This window comes from Drosophila miranda, chromosome XR, assembly GCF_003369915.1.
Source record: "Drosophila miranda strain MSH22 chromosome XR, D.miranda_PacBio2.1, whole genome shotgun sequence".
Lineage (NCBI taxonomy): Eukaryota > Metazoa > Arthropoda > Insecta > Diptera > Drosophilidae > Drosophila > Drosophila miranda.
Window position 1 is genome coordinate 32,458,570 of NC_046674.1, and position 22,769 is coordinate 32,481,338.

Consider the following 22,769-nt stretch of genomic DNA (forward strand, 5'->3'; position numbering starts at 1 on the left):
ACAACAACACACAACATCACAACAACAACACACAATATCACAACAACAACACACAGCATCTCAAAAACAGCATCACCCCCAGCAAGCATCTGCACTCAAACGCCAACCAGTATCGTACTCTGCTCTTGACTCAGAAATAGACAGTAAGATAAACACCCTAACAAATTCCCATAAAAACATAGACACAACCTCTAACAATGTTAAAATCGTACCACTAACTACCTCTAAACGCAGATTAGCAGCAATTTAGGCTGCGGACAAATTAAAAAGCTCAAGCAGCAAGAAAACAAGACAGTAAAAGCCAAATACTGACGCCTTGAGTAGCAACAACTACTCAGTGGTAATAGAATCCGACGAAAACTAACAGATCAAATAAAAACACTCCAAGTGATCAGCACTCAAAAGATAAAAACTTACAAAAATGACTCTGACAATAATCCAATGGAACCTTCGAGGCTACATAAACTACTACAATGAATTACAAATTGTTATAAAACAATACCAACCTCATATAATTGCTTTACGAGAAACATATTTATTTAATACTCACAATACTCTCTTTCTTTTTGCTCGAAATAGCGCGTGGCACGTTGTTCCCGCGGTCCCGGTTCGGTGCAGTTATAATAGCAGATTTGCAAGGAGTTTAAACGCCATCTTTTCGCCAATCCAACACCAGCAATCATGAAAATCTTCAAGGATATCATCACCGGGGACGAGATGTTCGCCGACACCTACAAAATCAAGCTGGTCGATGACGTAGTCTACGAGGTGTATGGCAAGCTGATCAGCCGTGAGGGCAGCGAAATTAAACTCGATGGTGCCAATGCATCTGCCGAGGAGGCCGATGAAGGCACAGATACCAACGTTGAGTCCGGTGTCGATGTGGTGCTGAATCATCGTCTGGTGGAATGCTTTGCATTCGGCGACAAGAAATCGTACACCCTCTACCTGAAGGACTACATGAAGAAGGTGTTGGCCAAGCTGGCGGAGAAGTCTCCCGACCAGGTCGATGTCTTCAAGACCAACATGAACAAAGCCATGAAGGACATCTTGGGCCGCTTCAAGGAGCTGCAGTTCTTCACCGGCGAGTCCATGGACTGCGACGGCATGGTCGCCCTGGTCGAGTACCGCGAAATCGATGGCCAGAGCATTCCAGTGCTCATGTTCTTCAAGCACGGTCTCGAGGAGGAGAAGTGCTAAGCTCTGAGTGTGCGTGTCTAGATTTTTTTTCTGCATGGGGAGACCATCGAAGACCTCCAACCTCAGGCCCTCAGCCACGGCCACAAAGAAGCAACGCTCCATGCAGCAGACGCACAGGAATGGGGCATCATCACCGGCCCCCCGCCCAGCCCAACCAGAGGAACATACTCATGCATACCTTCTATATATTTATCCGATAATTAGTTACAATTTTGAAAGTCCTAAATTTATGTTACACTGCTGACGAATCCCCTGTACCGAGCGATGCGATTTTATTTGATTTATTAAGTACAACAAAATTTTCTATACCAATTCGCATCCACTTCTCACTTTATGCTAAAAACTATTCACTCAACTTTGGGGGTGCAGCTATCATCATACATAACTCAATACAATCAAATGAAATACATTTACAAACTGACTCCGTTGCAACTGCTATTGAAGTTGAATCGAAGAAAAATTCAAAATCTTTTCTGCATACATATCGTAAAGCCAAAATTTTAACGAAAGTAACCTACACAATGGTCTCAGCCATAACTCAAGCTCAGTTATTTTAGGTGATTGTAATAGTTGGAGCAAACTTTAGGGCTCACCAAAAAATAACGCTAGGGGCAATTTCCAAATTCCGAATTCCTAAATAATACCAGCTTTATATGTACTCTTAAACGACAAATCCCCCACACACTTTACCACACACAATACATACACACATATTGACCTATCATTTTGCTCTCCAGACCTATTTCAATACACTAACTGGAAAATCATCGACGACCTTCACGGAAGTGACCATTTCCCTATCCTCATTACACTTTTTTAAGGAAAAAACAGACTATTTTAATACAAGCGAGGGGGAACGTTGTGAGTTGCTGCGGACACCGCAACTCTACATTTATACCCGATACTAAGTCAGTATGGCTCTCCTCCGTCAGACGCCGCAAATATTAAACGACACGACGAAGAGTGCGTGCGAGAGAGACAGAAAATCAGTCTGAGCGTGACGTCGGGCGCTGCGTAACCACTGCAAATTGATTTGTTCCTTTTGGCTATAAAAATTATCCGATCTGATCAAGATTCAGCAATCTGATAGATATGGTCATTATCTATGATTCTGCGTTTTTAGTTTTCTCGAATCTGCAATATTGTGGACGCAACAGATTTTCGTCCTTTTTGGGGGCTGAAGGGGGTGGGGCGAAAGATATACGTTTTATAGTGAGATCTAACAGAAGTGCGGATACCAAATTTGGTTACTCTAGCCTTAATAGTCTCTGAGATTTGTGGATGCCTCAGATTTTCGTCCTTTGCGGGGGCAGAAGGGGGTTTGTCGAAATTTTGACACAAAACGGTCAAGGTCCGATATCACAGGAGTATGGATACCAAATTTGGTTGCTCTAGCTCTTATGGGTTCTGAGATCCTTGAACTCATATTTTGCAATTGGCAAAACCGACCATGAAACCTGTGTGTTAGAGAGAGACAGAGCGAGAAAGAATGAAATTGTTTTTTTGATTCTGGCTATAATAGTTATACGATCTGGTTCAGATTTTGCACTCTAGAAGATATAGTCATCTTCTACGATTCTGCGTTTTTAGTTTTCTCGTATCTTTAAAATTGTGGATGCCACAGATTTTCGTCCTTTGTGGGGGCGCAAGTAGGCAGGGCGAAGTTTTGAAATATTCTTGTAGCAGTGACATATCACAGAAGTCTGGATCCAAAACATCGTTGCTCTAGCTCTTATAGTCTTTGAGCACTAGGCGCTGAAGGGGACGGACAGACGGACGGACGGACAGACAGTTGGACAGACAGACTGGGCTCAATCGACTCGGCTACTGGTGCTGATCAAGAATATGTATACTTTATGGGGTCGGAAACGATTCCTTCTGGACGTTACACACATCCATTTTCACCACAAATCTAATATACCCCAATACTCATTTTGAGTATCGGGTATAAAAATACGCCCTTAAACAATATTAATAAAGAATCATCATGTCTAAATAAAACTCAACTACAAAGCGTCCATCTTACCATCCCACAAACATCAATTAAAAACCATTTCAGAAACGTTTCCTTGAGGAACAATGGACTGCAAACTCTCAATAACGAAAAAAAACAAACATAGAACAAACTAAAAACACATATTACAACTACAAACATCATTAACTCTCGAAAAGCAGCGGCAAAATTGAAAAAGAGCTTTAGTCAGCCAAAAATAAGTCACTTTCCTCTTTTACTTCAGAAATCCAACCACAAAAAAAGACAAGTCAAACTTGGTAAAATAAAAGACGCTCTCCATTGCCAATTCATTTGCTGAATACTGGTCCGATCAATCCAAAGATTCCAACTTCTCGCCCATATTTACTAATAACAAATATGCAATTTCAACATATCAAAACTCGCCCCCATCACAATCTACTCAGATAATAGAATCAGATATCACTTCAATTGAACTTTCCTCCGCACTCTGAAGCTAAAAGGGTCACACACCAGGTATTGATCGAATCTCCTACCCAATGATTTCAAATACATCCCCAGAAGTCAAAGATAGAATTTTAAAACATTACAATAATATACTTTATAACTGTATACACCCCAAACTTACAAAATAGGTCTTGTCATACCAATAGCTAAACCCGGTTGCATCAAAACATCAATACCGCCCGATTTCTCTAAACTCTTGCTTCGCAAAAGCTCTAAATAAAATCATAGCCAAAAGTTTATGGTGGTTTGTTACCACAAACAAACATTTACACACAAATCAAGTAGGTTTCAAGCGTGGAAAATCAGTTACAGACAATCTAGCGTACTTAGATCATCTGATAACTAATGCACTATCCACAGACAACATAACACTAGACATCAATAATAACATTAGACTTCAATAAAGCCTTTGACAAAATTGGACTCATGCAATAGCTACGCAATTCCAAGAATGGAATATCGGACCAAAAATACTAAACTATATTGTTAATATATAGTATTACCTATAGATACCTGGGGCGCCCAGGTATCTCCTCCTAGCCCTTGAGAGAGTCGGACAGTTGCAGATGAGATGTTCCAGGGTTTCGATAGCCCCAGGTTCATCGCATTTCCTACAACTGTCTCTGTTGGTGATGCCAAGCTTTGCTGCATGTGCAGCTGCCAGGCAATGACCTGTTAGTATTCCCACTAACAATCTACAGTTCTTTCGTGGTAGCTGCAGTAGGTAGTGGCTTAGTTTTTCATTGCGTTCCTTGCACATAATTTTCGAGGTTCTGCAGGTTGTAGTGGCCAGTTGTGACTCTAAAACTCCAGAGAACAGCTTGGGAAGTACGGCCCTCGCGTTTAAGATTAACTCTGCTCTTTACAAAAACAAGATAAGAGATCAATTACAAGAGAGCAGTAGTTAAAGCTTCCATTGAAGAGCTTAATGTCTAATTTAGAGAAGCAGCGTGGATCTGTGGGAGTTATGTTTTAAAGCTTTACTAGAAATCATACGATTACTCCGTTAGTCGTGGAAGCTATGTGTAAGCTTTGCTTAGCATCGTACGATTACTCCGTTATCTAGGGAAGCAAGGTGTAAGCTTTGTCTAAGATCGTACGATTACCCCGTTGGTTGTGGAAGGTAAAGTTCCGATCGTAAGGGCTAATGCAAGTAATAGAACTTCTGGCTAGATCATTGCTATAGTGAAGCTGTGCGAATTCGGATGTGTCTTTTTATACAAATATATATATCCAAGTGAATTTGAATTTGCACAACGTTGCAATCAAACACGTGCCAAGTAAATTGAAGTTCTGGTGGACTACATTATTCCTTTTGGATTAAGAAAAATAAAAGGTATTTGGACCTTACAATAGTGACACAGCTTAAACAGTCTCGTATCATAGGGCGGGAAATCTTACTACGTTCGACACTGGGAAAGAAAAACCAATTGACCCCCCCTCCAAGAACGAGGTCGTCAAAGTCCATCGGTTTCTTAGTAGATCTGGGAAAGACCTCGGATTTCCCAGGAACCAGCATCTACATAAACCAACGATAACTACAACCAAATAAACCAGAAAGAGCCGTCCGAAGATATACTAGAGTGAAACCCGAAGTTATGTGGAGGCATACTTGAGGTGAAGTACATTTTGGAGTAAGACGAGAAGAATGGTTTTCTTGCGAATTCGGAGAAACTAATATGCCGCACTCGTCACCCTTCTCGCTTATGAATTAAGCGCGCGGCTAAGGCTTTTGCATGTAGTTCTTCGCAATGTGTGGAGTGGCTCTCAAACTGTGAAAATAAAACATTATTCTGCGGCGATCCACACTGCCGTTTAATAGTCGTCGTGTGAAAATGTACCAAAGTATTAGTTTTGAGTCTCGTCGTAAGATTTTCCATTTATTAAAGATTAGGCTACGCACTAACTATTTTTGTATTGTATAGATTTAAAAAAGAAAAAAACCAATAATGTATATAATCACCCATAATTAGAAATTAGCGTAAATGAAAACCACATTTTTTTAAGATCAGCCGTTGAGTGGCAAATCGTCGTCGTACGGGTATGGAAATGGAAAGAAAATCGGTGTTTCATCCGAATTAGAAGTGAAGACCTGTATATTCATAATTTTTCTCCCTTCCTCAGAATATGTTCCTACGTCGCCCCTTGAGCTCAACGGACACGCCGGATAATTCGTATAAAGTATGAGTGAGTTACGAACTTCCTCAAACGGAATTCTCGAGTATTTTCGAAATATATATCTGTCTTATAAAACTTCTATTCCGGTATATAAAACAACTATATCCGTGCCATAATTTAAAGCGGATCGGCTACTAATTTTTCTTTCACGTTTGCCTTCTAGTTATATAAATATCATATTTTTCTCTTCTTTCCAATTTAATTTCTTTTACGCCATATTCTCTACACATAAGTCCTATATACATATACACATATAACTAGGTATAACTTGCTACTATTTCCTCCTTCTTTATTTAATTACTTTATGCTAAGTTTATACTTATCTGGAAAACCATGAAGTCCAAACACTTAAATTTTGAATTATTAAATAATAATTAGTAGATAATAATGGAACATTAAACCTTTCGTGTTTGTCCTGAGTAGAGCCTGAGGAAGTCCGATGATCAAATAGAGATGCGCTCGATTAGGGTTAAACGGCATACAAAGGTAGGGAGGGTAGAAAAGGGGTCAAAGTCATCTGAGTTCCCCAAGAGCGACGGAATATAGCCTGACTATTTGTCGGTAGTCGGCTAACCAGTTAGTTAAAATTCACATTCTTTTCTTTTTGGATTTCTTTTGTAGAGTTCCTTTTGAACATTAAATCAAGTGTACCTAAAACATCTTTGCGAATGTGTTCGTATAGCAGATAGGAGAGTAGGAAAGATCCCACGACATTCCGGCGAGCTAGTTAGAGCATAGCTAGAGGTACACGTTCCGAAATCCTGCTATACTATTGGTGTCTGACCGTCAAAAAAAGTATGTATAACCTCCATCCGTACATACAATCTCACACCTCTACGAATAGGAATTTCTGGCACATTACATAGATTGGCGCCCAACGTGGGGCCAGAGTACGAGTTACTACTGGTTAAAACCCCCAAAAACTTTGCTCGTTGCAATTTTAAATTCCACATTAAAATTAATAATTCCCGTCCAACTACTGTAACGGAGGATATTGATGGAATTTTGGGTTTAAGATTCTGAGTTTCGGAATACCTAACCAAATAGAATCCGCCAGGTAGCAAGGGATGGAAACTGATATTTTTTTTTGTTGTTACCAGAATTAATTTGCGAATATACGACAGCTATTCACGAAGGCGGATAGGTCGGCCAAATTATAATAGGATAACCCCAAAAGAGTTTATGAGGAAAGAGTATCGATGGCTTTCGGAAGTCTAATTTTCTAGATATAGATTTGGAAATTAGCCATTGCCAAGGTTACTGACCACATAAACATACTATAGACCAATTTAGATTTCATTGAGGTTATATTCCGGCGACAAGAGAAAGCGTATATCGGACGGAGTCAAGCTCGAAAAGGACAAATATTGGGTATTTAGGAAAATTTTGTAGAATTTATTGAAGCTTTGGTCCTATAATTAGGGATTTCCACATTTAGTGATCAGAACTCGTATTACTGGGTTACCTTAACATATCACCAGTACAACGTACCCCAGGGGGCAAGGCGTCGGGTGACGTGGACGCCCAGATCTGTGGTATATGTCAATAAGCCATAAGAAGAAGTCAACTAATATGTACTACGTCTTGTGGGAACCGGTATCATGATACTTGCATGAAAGAATTCGTGAAAAATAACAGAAATTGCCCCGTATGTAGGGCGGAGTTGAATCCGGAGGAACTTTCGTTTGATGAGAATACTCTAGCAGCCGAATTACCACCCGACATGGGTTCGGGTATAGTGCCGTTAGAAGGGGGATCCAACCCGGAGTCAAACGCTTCAGAGAGAGGACATCAAAAGTCAAGAGGGGCTAGGCCTAAACAAGGACGGGGAACTACATCGCGCAGAGGGATGCATACTAGGTTGCAGTCTCAACAATTTCGGGATAATTCTTTGGGCAGTATCAGCCATAGGTCGGGCGAAGGAGATATGCCGGAAAGAACCCTTGAGGTTATACAAGCCCTGATAAAAGGTGAGCAGAAAGATATGATGGTGGAGCTAAGTTCTTTCGTTAAAAATTTGATCGAAGAAAATCTACGCGGACAATTAGGTAGGATGACTATAGCTTCAGATAGCACGCCTGTGCAAGCGACAAGGCAAAATCACGAGCCTAATATAACAGGAAACTCGTTGTCTTCAGAAAATGGAAGGGAAAGGGGATTACCACATCCAAATGTCTCTAACAGGGTAATAGCTCCTGGGAAGGCCGCTGATATCTTAGCCAGTTGGCGACTAAAGTTTGACGGATCCAAAGACGCTATGCACGTCGACGAATTCCTGTACAGGGTTCGTTCACTTACATCCTCCACTTTAAATAACGATTACGAATTACTCTGTGACAATATGCATCTGCTTTTCTCGTCTAAAGCCAGCGATTGGTTTTGGAACTTCCATAGAAAGAACCCACAGTTTTCATGGCAAACTTTTTCTGCCTCGTTTAGACAACGATTCGATGATGCTAAAGATGATTTCGACTTGTGGGAGTTGATTAGAAAACGCCGTCAGAGAGAGGGTGAATCGTTTGACGATTACCAGACGGCCGTCGAAGAATTAGTGTCCTGGCTCTCACACGAGGTTAGCGAAAATAAGTTAGTAGACATTTTAAAACGTAACGCAAAAACGGCCCTCAGATATGAACTCTTGCATCTCAAAATCAGCGATCGAACTGGCCTGAGAGAAGAAGTTCGCAAGCATGAAAACTTCTGTAAAGACAACCATAACCCTTTTCCACGAGGTAAATTCAGCAAACCGAATGTAGCAGAAATACTTACGGACAATTATGCAACGGTAAGTTGCGCCCTCACAGAACTATTAAAGAAACCGAAAGCGTATGCGTGGAACCCTTTGGCCAATCAGGCATTTGAAAAACTTAAACAGTGCTTGACGTCAGCTCCCATTTTGTCTACTCCTGATTTCTCAAAACCCTTTTTGCTGTTATGTGATGCTAGTACTGTAGGAATTGGTTGTGTGTTAGCTCAGAAAAACGAAGAAGGAGAAGAATTACCCGTAGCATTCATGTCCGAGAAGCTATCTAAAGCTCAGAAAAACTACTCAGTCACGGAATTAGAATGTTTAGCGTTGATAAAGGGAATTAAAAAGTTTCGTGCTTATGTAGAAGGTCAGGCATTCGAGGTGATAACCGATCATGCCTCATTACAATGGCTTATGCGTCAGAAGGAGTTGTCTGGTAGATTAGCTCGATGGGCCATAAAACTACAGGGATTCTCTTTTGAGATAACGCACCGGAAGGGCTCACTAAACGTGGTAGCGGATGCCCTATCGCGTAAAGAGGAAATTACTGTTTCTGAAATGGAAGAGCAGGGTCCGATAGTTGATCTATCTGCCGCAGAATTTAAATCACCAGAATATATGACCTTAATTGATAATATTCGCGCTAAGCAAGACAAATTACCAGACTTGAAGATTCTCAATGATTTTGTCTACAAAAGAACCGAACCTGATCAGGGAAATAATGGTGTAGATAATCTATCTTGGAAATTGTGGATTCCTAGGGAACTCACCCAAGGTGCAATCTCGCGGGCCCATGATCCGCCCAATGCCGCTCACAGTGGAGTAGGGAAAACCATCGAAAAGATTAAAAGATATTTGTTTTGGCCAAAAATGAACAAGCAAATACGTGAGTATGTAACTCATTGTGAAGTGTGTCGTCACACCAAACACCCGAACACCGTGTTGAAACCACCCATGGGAAAACCAATGGTGTCTGATCGTCCGTTTCAAAAGCTTTATATGGATTTGCTGGGTCCATATCCCCGATCCAAGAAAGGGCATATTGGTTTACTTATTATCGTAGATCACTTCACAAAATTTCATTTCCTATGCCCCCTTAGGGTGTTTACTTCCAATCGGGTGTGCGATTACCTCGAAAATTATTTGTTCTGTACATTTGGAGTCCCCGAGGTGATATTAACAGATAACGGATCTCATTTCGTTTCTGGAGCCTTTCAGGCTTTTCTAACCCGCTTTGGGATACAACATATTCGTACGGCGATATATTCACCACAGGCGAATGCCAGTGAGAGACTTAATAGATCGGTGTTAGCAGCTATAAGAGCTTACATAAGCCGAGATCATTCCACTTGGGATACCAAATTACCGGAAATCAGTGCTGCTCTCAGATCCAACATTCACCAAAGCACCGGGTACTCGCCCTATTTCCTAACCTTTGGACAAAATATGATTCTGAATGGCAAAGACTATGAGTTGCTTCGCCGCTTAAGACTCTTATCGGAGGATAGCCGCATTAGTTATCCGGAAGCACTACAAATTATTCGCGAATCGGCAAAGAAAAAGGTGAAAGAGTCACATGAACAAAATTCTAGGCGATATAATCTACGCTGTCGAAAAGTAGAGTTTAAGGTTGGAGAGCCAGTACTTGCCCGCAATTTCTGCCAAAGCAATGCTATTAAAAAGTTCAATGCAAGCGCCGGTTTTTATTTCAGCCGTGGTATCTAGACGAGTTGGCTCATCCTATTATCAACTGAAGAACGAACAGGGTAAAAACTTAGGAATATTTCACCTCAAAGACATACAAGTGAAACACTAGGCAACTGTCCTTTTTCCGTTTAGGCTTCGCCAGTTTAGTGTAGTGGCCAGTTGTGACTCTAAAACTCCAGAGAACAGCTTGGGAAGTACGGCCCTCGCGTTTAAGATTAACTCTGCTCTTTACAAAAACAAGATAAGAGATCAATTACAAGAGAGCAGTAGTTAAAGCTTCCATTGAAGAGCTTAATGTCTAATTTAGAGAAGCAGCGTGGATCTGTGGGAGTTATGTTTTAAAGCTTTACTAGAAATCATACGATTACTCCGTTAGTCGTGGAAGCTATGTGTAAGCTTTGCTTAGCATCGTACGATTACTCCGTTATCTAGGGAAGCAAGGTGTAAGCTTTGTCTAAAATCGTACGATTACTCCGTTGGCTGTGGAAGGTAAAGTTCCGATCGTAAGGGCTAATGCAAGTAATAGAACTTCTGGCTAGATCATTACTATAGTGAAGCTGTGCGAATTCGGATGTGTCTTTTTATACAAATATATATATCCAAGTGAATTTGAAAACGTTGTGCAATCAAACACGTGCCAAGTAAATTGAAGTTCTGGTGGACTACATTATTCCTTTTGGATTAAGAAAAATAAAAGGTATTTGGACCTTACAATAGTGACACAGCTTAAACAGTCTCGTATCATAGGGCGGGAAATCTTACTACGTTCGACACTGGGAAAGAAAAACCAATTGACCCCCCCTCCAAGAACGAGGTCGTCAAAGTCCATCGGTTTCTTAGTAGATCTGGGAAAGACCTCGGATTTCCCAGGAACCAGCATCTACATAAACCAACGATAACTACAACCAAATAAACCAGAAAGAGCCGTCCGAAGATATACTAGAGTGAAACCCGAAGTTATGTGGAGGCATACTTGAGGTGAAGTACATTTTGGAGTAAGACGAGAAGAATGGTTTTCTTGCGAATTCGGAGAAACTAATATGCCGCACTCGTCACCCTTCTCGCTTATGAATTAAGCGCGCGGCTAAGGCTTTTGCATGTAGTTCTTCGCAATGTGTGGAGTGGCTCTCAAACTGTGAAAATAAAACATTATTCTGCGGCGATCCACACTGCCGTTTAATAGTCGTCGTGTGAAAATGTACCAAAGTATTAGTTTTGAGTCTCGTCGTAAGATTTTCCATTTATTAAAGATTAGGCTACGCACTAACTATTTTTGTATTGTATAGATTTAAAAAAGAAAAAAACCAATAATGTATATAATCACCCATAATTAGAAATTAGCGTAAATGAAAACCACATTTTTTTAAGATCAGCCGTTGAGTGGCAAATCGTCGTCGTACGGGTATGGAAATGGAAAGAAAATCGGTGTTTCATCCGAATTAGAAGTGAAGACCTGTATATTCATAATTTTTCTCCCTTCCTCAGAATATGTTCCTACGTCGCCCCTTGAGCTCAACGGACACGCCGGATAATTCGTATAAAGTATGAGTGAGTTACGAACTTCCTCAAACGGAATTCTCGAGTATTTTCGAAATATATATCTGTCTTATAAAACTTCTATTCCGGTATATAAAACAACTATATCCGTGCCATAATTTAAAGCGGATCGGCTACTAATTTTTCTTTCACGTTTGCCTTCTAGTTATATAAATATCATATTTTTCTCTTCTTTCCAATTTAATTTCTTTTACGCCATATTCTCTACACATAAGTCCTATATACATATACACATATAACTAGGTATAACTTGCTACTATTTCCTCCTTCTTTATTTAATTACTTTATGCTAAGTTTATACTTATCTGGAAAACCATGAAGTCCAAACACTTAAATTTTGAATTATTAAATAATAATTAGTAGATAATAATGGAACATTAAACCTTTCGTGTTTGTCCTGAGTAGAGCCTGAGGAAGTCCGATGATCAAATAGAGATGCGCTCGATTAGGGTTAAACGGCATACAAAGGTAGGGAGGGTAGAAAAGGGGTCAAAGTCATCTGAGTTCCCCAAGAGCGACGGAATATAGCCTGACTATTTGTCGGTAGTCGGTTAACCAGTTAGTTAAAATTCACATTCTTTTCTTTTTGGATTTCTTTTGTAGAGTTCCTTTTGAACATTAAATCAAGTGTACCTAAAACATCTTTGCGAATGTGTTCGTATAGCAGATAGGAGAGTAGGAAAGATCCCACGACATTCCGGCGAGCTAGTTAGAGCATAGCTAGAGGTACACGTTCCGAAATCCTGCTATACTATTGGTGTCTGACCGTCAAAAAAAGTATGTATAACCTCCATCCGTACATACAATCTCACACCTCTACGAATATGAATTTCTGGCACATTACAAGGTGGTGGTACTCTTCCACCTGCTTTCGGTTTGTGATCTAGCCTGCTTCTCTAGATCGCTTTGCAGCGTTCTAAGGGAGACAGGCACATTCTCGGTTCTCCTATTCTCCAGCCCGACGCCTTCCTTAGCTAGTACGTCCGCCGCCTCGTTCCCTTCGATGCCTTGGTGACTGGGAACCCAATAGATCCGCACTGACTTTGTCGTGCTTATGGTATCTAGTGCCTCCCTGCTCGCCAAGACACTTCTGGAACTGAGCACGGACGCCCGCATGGATCTGATTGCCGCCTGACTGTCGACGAATAGATTGACCGCGCTACAAGGGCGTTCTCCATAGATTCCTGCACATACTTCTCATAGAAATGCACTTATCCCCTGTCGACTACCCTACTAAACAGAAGCTCCTGCACAGTCGAGCAAACATTGAGATTTTTCAAACCCATTTGAAAGATCAAATTCGACTTAACGAGAGATTCGAGTCTCCAGAAGACATTGACGCGGCTGTACGCTCGCTTAATAGCCTCATCCAGGAAGCAGCTCTCTCCGCAGAACCAGACACTAAAGCTCAGATGCACAGAGCAGGCAGAAACTTAAAAAAGGCCCTCGCTGAGAAAAGCAGCAAACACTTCGACGAAATGCTAAAAAGAGCCGAAAGTAGCAAGGTCAATCTCTGGAAACTCACCCGTGGCATCAAGAGGCAGCCACTGTGCAGCTTTCCATTAAGAAACGACAACGGTACCTGGGTCAAGTCTGACTTGGAAAAAGCAGAAGCGTTCGCTAGAAATTTAGACACCAGATTCACTCCAGCCGATGTAGCACCTCAAAATCACACGCGAGCTCTCTCCTGGTACTTAGAAGCGCCCCTACAGATGTCGATACCAACCAAGCCAGTTTCGCCTGCTGAAGTCCAAGCGGAAATAAAAGCTCTTGTGAACAACAAAGCTTCTGGGCACGATTTAATAGATGCCCGCATCGCAAAACTGCTTCCACGCAAGGGAGTTATGTTTTTAGTTGCACTTTACAACGCCATCCTTCGCATCGGCCACTTCCCCACCCAATGGAAGTGTGCAATGATTGTGATGATACTAAAGCCAGGTAAACCAACGTCAGCCTTAGAGTCATACAGACCAATAAGCATACTGCCAGTTTTCTCCAAGATATTCAAAAGAAGTTATTCCACAGCACCAATTCGGTTTCAGAAGACAGCACGGGACCCCGGAACAAGTACACAGAGTGGCTCAACACATCCTCAACGCTTATGAAACTAAGCAATACTGTTCAGGGGTGTTTCTCGACGTGAAACAACCTTTCGACAAAGTCTGGCACAAGGGACTTTTATATAAACTAAAGATTCTACTACCCGCCCCCCAGTATTCAGTCATAAAGTCATTTTTGAGAGAAAGAACGTTTATTGTCACAATCAAGGACGCTATTTCAGACATAAAAATTATCAGAGCTGGAGTTCCACAAGGCAGCGTTCTTGGGCCAATCCTGAACACATTGTTTACATGCGACATGCCGTTACCACACGTCAACCCAAGCAACTTCCTGGTCGCCACTTACGCTGACGATACTGCTATTCTTTCATCATCCACCTGCTACAGAGCCGTTGCTGAACAACTTAAAGTCTACCTCGAATCCGTGGAAAAATGGTCAAAAAATGGAACATCACAATTAACGAAACAAAGTCAGTTAACGTAAATTTTACTTTAAGAAGCAAGCACCCACCAGACCTAATCTTCAACGGAAATATAATTCCGCGCAAGAGCAATCACTGCTACCTCGGTGTCCACTTCGATAAAAGCCTGACTTGGGGACCACATATCAGAGCTACAGTCATCAAATGTCAAAACAAACTCAAAAAGTTGCACTGGCTCATGAACTCAAAAAGTAAGCTTCCCCTACGCAATAAAGTCTTATTGTAAAAGGCAACGATAATCCCTATATGGACATACGCCATTCAAGTCTGGGGATGTGCAGCGAAGACGCATCTGAATAAAATCAGAGTCATGCAAGCGAAGGCTCTAAGGGCGATGACAGGTGCCCCGTGGTTTGTTCGGACCACAATGCTGGAAAGCGATCTCCTCATCCCAAAAGTTGGAGATTAAATTAACCATCACAGCAGTCGAAACAACGATAGGCTCATTAACCATCCAACTGAAACAGCTAGAGGATTACTGCACCCCCAAATCCCACGCAGAGTCAAACGTCTCCACCCATCGAACATAAACGAGGGGGAACGTTGTGAGTTGCTGCGGACACCGCAACTCTACAGTTACACCCGATACTAAGTCAGTATGGCTCTCCTCCGGCAGACGCCGCTAATATTAAACGACACGACAAAAAATGCGTGCGAGAGAGACAGAAAATCAGTCTAAGCGTGACGTCGGGCGCTGCGTAGCCACTGCAAATTGATTGGCTATAAAAATGATCTGATCTGATCCAGATTCAGCAATCTGATAGATATGGTCATTATCTATGATTCTGCGTTTTTAGTTTTCTCGAAAGTGCAAGTTTGTGGATGCAACAGATTTTCGTTCTTTGTGTGGGCGGAAGGGGGTGGGGCGACATTTTGAGATACACGTTTTATAGTGAGATCTAACAGGAGTGCGGATACCAAATTTGGTTACTCTAGCCTTAGTAGTCTCTGAGATTTGTGAATATCCCCAGATTTTAATCCTTTGCGGGGGCGGAAGGGGGTGTGGCGAAATTTTGAAACAAACTCGTCTCGGTCCGATATATTAGAAGTGTGGATACCAAATTTGGTTGCTCTAGCTTTTATAGTCTCTGAGATCTAGGCGCTAATGTTTTACTCTAAGCAAAGCCGGCTATGCTACGTGTGTGTTAGAGAGAGACAGGGCGAGAAAAAATGAAATTGTTTTCTTGATTCTGGCTATAATAGTTATACGATCTGGTTCAGATTTTGCACTCTAGAAGATAAAGCCATCTTCTACGATTCTGCGTTTTTAGTTTTCTCGTATCTTTAAAATTGTGGATGCCACAGATTTTCGTCCTTTGTGGGGGCGCAAGTGGGCAGGGCGAAGTTTTGAAATATTTTTGTAGCAGTGACATATCACAGAAGTCTGGATCCAAAACATCGTTGCTCTAGCTCTTAGAGTCTTTGAGCACTAGGCGCTGAAGGGGACGGACAGACGGACAGACAGACAGGGCTCAATCGACTCGGCTATTGATGCTGATCAAGAATATATACACTTTATGGGGTCGGAAACGATTCCTTCTGGACGTTACACACATCCACTTTTACCACACATCTAATATACCCCAATACTCATTTTGAGTATCGGGTATAAAAACGAGGGGGAACGTTGTGAGTTGCTGCGGAGACCGCAACTCTACAGTTATACCCGATACTAAGTCGTGAGCGTGACGTCGGGTGCTGCGTAGCCAGTGCAAATTGATTTGTTCCTTTTGGCTATAAAAATGATCTGATCTGATCCAGATTCAGCAATCTGATATATATGATCATTATCTATGATTCTGCGTTTTTAGTTTTCTCGTATACTCAATATTGTGGATGCAACAGATTTTCGTCCTTTGTGGGGGCGGAAGGGGGTGGGGTGAAATGTTCAGATATACGTTTTATAGTGAGATCTAACAGGAGTGCGGATACCAAATTTGGTTACTCTAGCCTTAGTAGTCTCTGAGATTTGTGAATATCCCCAGATTTTAATCCTTTGCGGGGCGGAAGGGGTGTGGCGAAATTTTGAAACAAACTCGTCTCGGTCCGATATATTAGAAGTGTGGATACCAAATTTGGTTGCTCTAGCTTTTATAGTCTCTGAGATCTAGGCGCTAATGTTTTACTCTAAGCAAAGCCGGCTATGCTACGTGTGTGTTAGAGAGAGACAGGGCGAGAAAAAATGAAATTGTTTTCTTGATTCTGGCTATAATAGTTATACGATCTGGTTCAGATTTTGCACTCTAGAAGATATAGTCATCTTCTACGATTCTGCGTTTTTCGTTTTCTCGTATTTTTAAAATTGTGGATGCCACAGATTTTCGTCCTTTGTGGGGGCGCAAGTAGGCAGGGCGAAGTTTTGAAATATTTTTGTAGCAGTGACATATCACATAAGTCTGGATCCAAAACATCGTTGCTCTAGCTCTTATAGTCTTTGAGCACTAGGCGCTAATAGGGACGGACAGACGGACGGACGGACAGACGGACAGACGGACAGACAGACATGGCTCAATCGACTCGGCTATTGATGCTGATCAAGAATATATATACTTTATGGGGTCGGAAACGATTCCTTCTGGACGTTACACACATCCACTTTTACCACAAATCTAATATACCCCAATACTCATTTTGAGTATCGGGTATAACGAGGGGGAACGTTGTGAGTTGCTGCGGACACCGCAACTCTACATTTATACCCGATACTAAGTCAGTATGGCTCTGCTCCAGCTCCAGTAAAATGAAATTGTTTTCTTGATGCTGGCTATAATAATAATACGATCCAATTCAGATTCTGCAGTCTAAAAGATATGGTTATTCTCTACGATTCTGCGTTTTTGGTTTTATCGTATCTTTAAAAATGTGGATGCCACAGATTTTCGTCTTTTGTGGGGGCGGAAGTGGGCGGGGCGAAGTTTTGAAATAGTTTTGTAGCAGTGACATATCACAGAAGTCTGGATCCAAAACATCGTTGCTCTAGCTTTTATAGTCTTTGAGCACTAGGCGCTGAAGGGGACGGACAGACGGACGGACAGACAGGGCTCAATCGACTCGGCTATTGATGCTGATCAAGAATATATATACTTTATGGGGTCGGAAACGATTCCTTCTGGACGTTACACACATCCACTTTCACCACAAATCTAATATACCCCAATACTCATTTTGAGTATCGGGTATAAAAATAAAAAAAGATTGACCGCGTCGTGTGCTCGCTCTATAAGCTGAGCGACCTCTGCTGCTTTCCGGATGGCGAAAACTTCCGCCTGAAATATACATATATGTTTGTGTGTAGTTTCATTGCCAATCGTGTTCGTCAAATCAATGTAAATGTATAAACTGTTAAATGCAATGTTCATCTTAAATTTTTGAAAGTAGTATCAATGAATTTCACTGTATTCATTTTAAATATATATTTTTTTATTTATTTACAGCGAGGTTGTACTTATTATACATGAGATATATCAAATGGGTTTTAAAATAGGAATAGATTAATTGGTATAAATTTGTTTCTTTTAAATAGTCTATGATTCGGTCGATTTCAGTTTTAGTTGGGTTAGAAAGAAATGTGAGCGGATTATTGTTAAAGAAGATTTTGAAACGAATGTATGTCTGTGAGTTGTGAGTTATATAGTTATTGGGACGTTGTTCTGGCAATTCGTACAAGTATTTATTTTAATACTATCTAGGTAATGTTGGTGAGTTATTCTTGTATGCCCTAGCCTTAGTCTAATTATTATTGTTTGATTTATCCTTGATGTGGTGTTTTGGTCTAATCTTTGGTGAATTGGTCGGCTGTTATTTTGTTGGGATTGATAAATTGATACCAGTTCGATGTTTGTTCAAGTTTTATAAGTTTTTCTTTAAGCATGTTTGTCTTGAGGTGTTTGTAAGGGGCATTATTGAAGCTGATTTCGCCTTTTGGTCTACTAGTTCATTTCTTTTTATGTTTTTATGACCTGGGATCCAGAGTAGTTTTATTTTTGTTTATAGTTACATTAGAAGGGATCTAATTTTGGATTCATAATAGTTGAAAATATCGGGGATTGATATGGCTTGAATAGAGGATAGAGAGTCTGAACATATCATATATTTCCCGCGAATAGATTTAACAATTTTTATTGCCTCGAACAAACACAACAATATTAGAGAGGGTACACTCTTTTTTAATTTTATGTACACGCTCTTTTTGGCCATGTCATGACGCTTCTATTGTCGGTGCCAATCCCAATCATATTTGATATACTTAGATGTAAGTTATGCAGCTCCAGTTTAACAGCTTCTGCGATAGTAATTGCGTCTCCGGAGATAGTTGGAATTAAATTCAATTTTTATGCTGTAATAATTTATTGCGGCACCTAAAGATTTATACTACTAAATACTGCCCACACCAATGTATATAACTTATTTTATATTTACCAAGTAATTTTGTCACGCTTATGTCAGTGGACTCATCCTGTTGGGATGGAAAAAGGTCTTCATGACACAGGGTGTTCATTGCAAGTAGATGTGTGGTACATTTATATCAGGGGTACTCTTTATTTAGTTGTTAGATGTATTGTCACATCCAACACATCCAGCATAAGGCTAAGTGCAGAGCCAAAACGTTGTTTATAATTCGTGTGCATTTAGTCCTTTTGAATTTTATGTCGACGGCGGCTTTGCAGTCGCTGAACTGTTGCATACACATAAGCGAAAGGTGGTCTATTGGAGCGATGGCCGAGTGCTCGGCAACATAAAGGCATAATGCCGCCTCATGCTCCTCTGTTGCAAAGCTTTTTTTATGAAGCTTATTTTATTCTTTTGGGCGTATGTCGAAAAGTTAGTAAAATGGCTATATGTACATATGTGCACTGCTTTGAATGACGTTTTTTGTCAGCATGTATTTTTTTGATTTATTTTATATTTTTATTTTGTTAGCTTTTAATAAGTACAAAACAAAAAGGCATAAACAGCCTATTGTAGCACGGGCAACTTGAATTGGCGCATTATGCTGTTGAAAAGTCCATTGATCCCCATGGAAATACAAAACAAATTGGGGATTTATGCGGTTACCGTCTGGATCTTTCAAAAAGATCGTAATTGTATTACGATATCGACTCATTAGCGAATCGATTCGACCAGTTTTCATGCCGGCTAACTTCATTCCCCTGATCCTTCCCTGTTCTTCCTCAGACAATTCTGAACCACGAGGCATTTTTAACTAAAAATTCTATTTTCTTTAATATTCTTATTGGTTTGATGCAATAATGAGTTCTTACGTACAAAATCAATCAGCTTATCACATTTACTGAAAAGATGCTAGCACTGCGACTCTCAAAACATGAATAAACATGATTGCACAAATATCTTTTTGCTCCGTAGAGCGCGAGCTTGATCTCCTATCTAAGCGAACGGTACCACAAATGGAGTTCAAAGAAGACGAAAATTTGTCGTAACTGAGCACAACAATAAGAGAAAATAACTGCATAGTCAAATAAAACAAGCAGCTATTACTTTTTAAGAAAAATTGAAAATAATTTTTGCACATACATATAGCCATTTTACTAAGGTAAATGTGCATTTGTATAGCAGCAGTAAGCTAGCTTTTGACTGATCCGCAGGTACCTTGCGCAGCCACTCCTTAAATTCGTCCAAGTTGGTCCACGAGTCTCGAAAGTTTTATTTGTAAACTGTTTTTGGCACGTTTTACATAATTTACACATTGCACACGATCACCAAGCAAGTTACTGTATAGTAGTGTGATCGAAACTTAACCATAAATGAATTCTAAAGTACCACGATACACCAAAATATGCACCACAATTATACTTTTTATTTGATTTGTCTTAAAAAATACCTAAAAATATATGTAGGTTAGGTTAGGTTAGGTTGAGGCGGCTGCCGGGCTCGCTCGGAACCCGTCACACTTAGGCCGGTTTCGGCCCGTTGTGATACCGCATAGGATCATTTCCTTCCTGCGTTGTGAGACTTCCTGTCAGCAATTATCCCAGCCAGATGCTCTCACAAAGTTCGCTATCCTCCTGGGACATAGTTTGGACATCTCTGAGATGTCGTGTAGAAAGGCTGAGCCCAGGTGCTGTAGCCTTCTTCTGCTGAGAGCTGGGCAGGAGCAGAACAGATGTTCCACTGTCTCCTCCTCTTCCTCGTCTCTACAGCTGCGACAAAAATCGTTATGTGGGGCCCCCAGCCTGTTAGCGTGGGTGCCTATTAGCCAGTGTCCCGTGAGGGAACGTGTGACCACGCTGCACCTTTTCCTGCTTAACTTGAGGAGCTCGGAGGTGCGCTTCATGTCCATGGTCGGCCATGTTTGCCGAGTTGTGCGACATCGTGGCACTGTTTGCCACATATCGTTGTTTAGTCGCTTGTATTGCTCCCTTATAATGAGCTTACAGGTGGCCATTGGCATACAGATATCCTCCTTGTCTTGGAGAAGGGGGATTGTAGTGCCAGATCTGGCCAGCTCGTCCGCTATACAGTTGCCCTCGATGTCCCGGTGGCCCGGGACCCAAATCAGGCTAATAGCAAATTGCTGAGCCATCTCGTGCAGAGATTTGCGGCAGTCTGCCACGGTGGCCGAGTTCGAGGAAATCGCGCTCAGCGATTTGATCGCAGCCTGGCTGTCGCTATAAATGTTTAGCTTGGTTGCCGTGACGGCAGCCGCTTGTAGGCAGTCTAGAGCCTCCCTGATTGCTATGACTTCCGCTTGAAAGACACTGCAATGATCTGGGAGTCTGAAGGAATGCCTTATGCTTAGCTGTTCAGAGTAGATTCCCCCTCCGACTCTGTCGTCCAGCTTTGATCCATCTGTGAAGATGTTTATGGCCCCATCTGGGCCTGGGAGTCCCTCGAGCCATTCGTCTCTGTGAGGGATGATTGTGTCGAAGGGAGTGTCTGTGTACTCTCTTGGAACTTGGTAGTCCGTTTTTGAGGGGACGGTACTGCTATTATTTAATATGGCTGAGTGACCTATGCACTGTGTCACCCATTGATCTGAGTCTCTTAGACGTATTGCTGCTGCTTCTGCCCGTTCCTTTCCTGCGAGGTCAAGGCTCTGTAGGCATAGGATGGCATTTAGCGCATCATTTGGGGTGGTGCGAAGAGCTCCGCTGATGCATAGGGCGGCAGTCCGCTGGACTTTGCCCAGTTGCTTGGTGATCGCCCTTTTTGATAGGGCCGGCCACCACACCGTAACTCCGTAGAGTAGTATTGGTCTAACTATAGCTTGATATATCCATTGGACTATGCTTGGGATCATTCCCCATCTTAGCCCAATAGCTTTTTTGCATGTGTAGAGTGCAGTCATTGCCTTCTTCACTCTGTCTTTGACATTCAGGTTCCAGCTAAGCTTCTTGTCAATTACCAACCCTAAGTAACTGGCACTGTCGCTAAAGGAGAGCCTGCATCCTTGTAGTATTGGAGGGTTGAGGGGCGGGACCTTGTATTTATTTGTGAATAGTACGAGTTCCGTTTTTGAGGGATTTACTCCCAGACCGCGCGATTCTGTCCAATCCGACAGTTGCGCTAGCTTTGTGGACATTAAGTCGCACAGTGTTTGGGGGTATTTCCCCGAGAAGATAATCGCAACGTCGTCCGCATAGGCCACGACATTGCAGCCCCCCCTTCCAGGTCACATAGAATCTTGTTGACTGCTATGTTCCACAGAAGAGGAGACAGGACACCACCTTGCGTGGTGCCTCTGTTGACATACCTTGACTGGGCGGACGATCCCATCGATGATGTCACCGTCCTGCATGTGAGCAATTGATCAATGAGCATCACCAAGTGACGGTCCACCCCCAGGTCAGTCAGGGCTTCTGTAATGGCGCCCGGTACAACGTTGTTGAAAGCTCCCTCAATATCGAGAAAGGCTATGAGTGAGTACTCTTTGTGATGCAGAGATTTCTCTACCGCTGAGATCACTTCATGAAGAGCCGTTTCCGTGGATTTTCCTTTCCGGTAGGCATGCTGTGCGCCTGACAGCAACTGAGGGTGTATAGTTGTCCTCAGTTGCAGCCCGACGAGTCTCTCAAAGGTTTTGAGAAGGAAGGACGATAGGCTGATTGGTCTAAAGTCTTTTGCAGCTGAGTGCGAGGCTTTCCCAGCTTTGGGAATGAAGACTATCTTTGCCTTAAGCCATGTTCGCGGGATTGTACCCACAGCCAGTATCTTCCTGAAGATACCTTGTAGCCAGTTGATGGCCGTATCCCCGGCCTTCTGAAGTTGGGCCGGGATTACCTGGTCTGGGCCTGGCGATTTGAACGGGTTGAAGCTGTTTATTGCCCAGCTTATGTTACCTTTTGTGAGGATGTGATCCATCGAGGTTACCGGTCCCTCTCCTGGAAGATGTGCCGTCT

The 22,769-nt window shown here is 41.9% G+C and overlaps 2 protein-coding genes and 1 long non-coding RNA gene across 4 annotated transcripts in view; 2 read left to right on the forward strand and 1 right to left on the reverse strand.

Annotated features, from left to right (window-relative positions):
* The window catches only part of LOC117186430 (neuronal acetylcholine receptor subunit alpha-7), a 378,182-nt gene that overhangs the window by 191,380 nt on the left and 164,033 nt on the right, over positions 1-22,769 (forward strand). The window lies entirely within an intron of this gene.
* LOC117186434 (translationally-controlled tumor protein homolog) lies at positions 554-1,508 on the forward strand. The gene has a single exon (XM_033387240.1). The coding sequence runs from the start codon at positions 682-684 to the stop codon at positions 1,198-1,200; it is 519 nt and encodes a 172-aa protein (XP_033243131.1). The 5' UTR covers positions 554-681; the 3' UTR covers positions 1,201-1,508.
* Positions 18,380-18,943, reverse strand: LOC117186436. Its single transcript, XR_004471508.1, has 2 exons — positions 18,832-18,943; positions 18,380-18,770 (listed from the first exon to the last, which is right to left on the reverse strand). It is a non-coding gene; the product is annotated as an uncharacterized LOC117186436 (long non-coding RNA).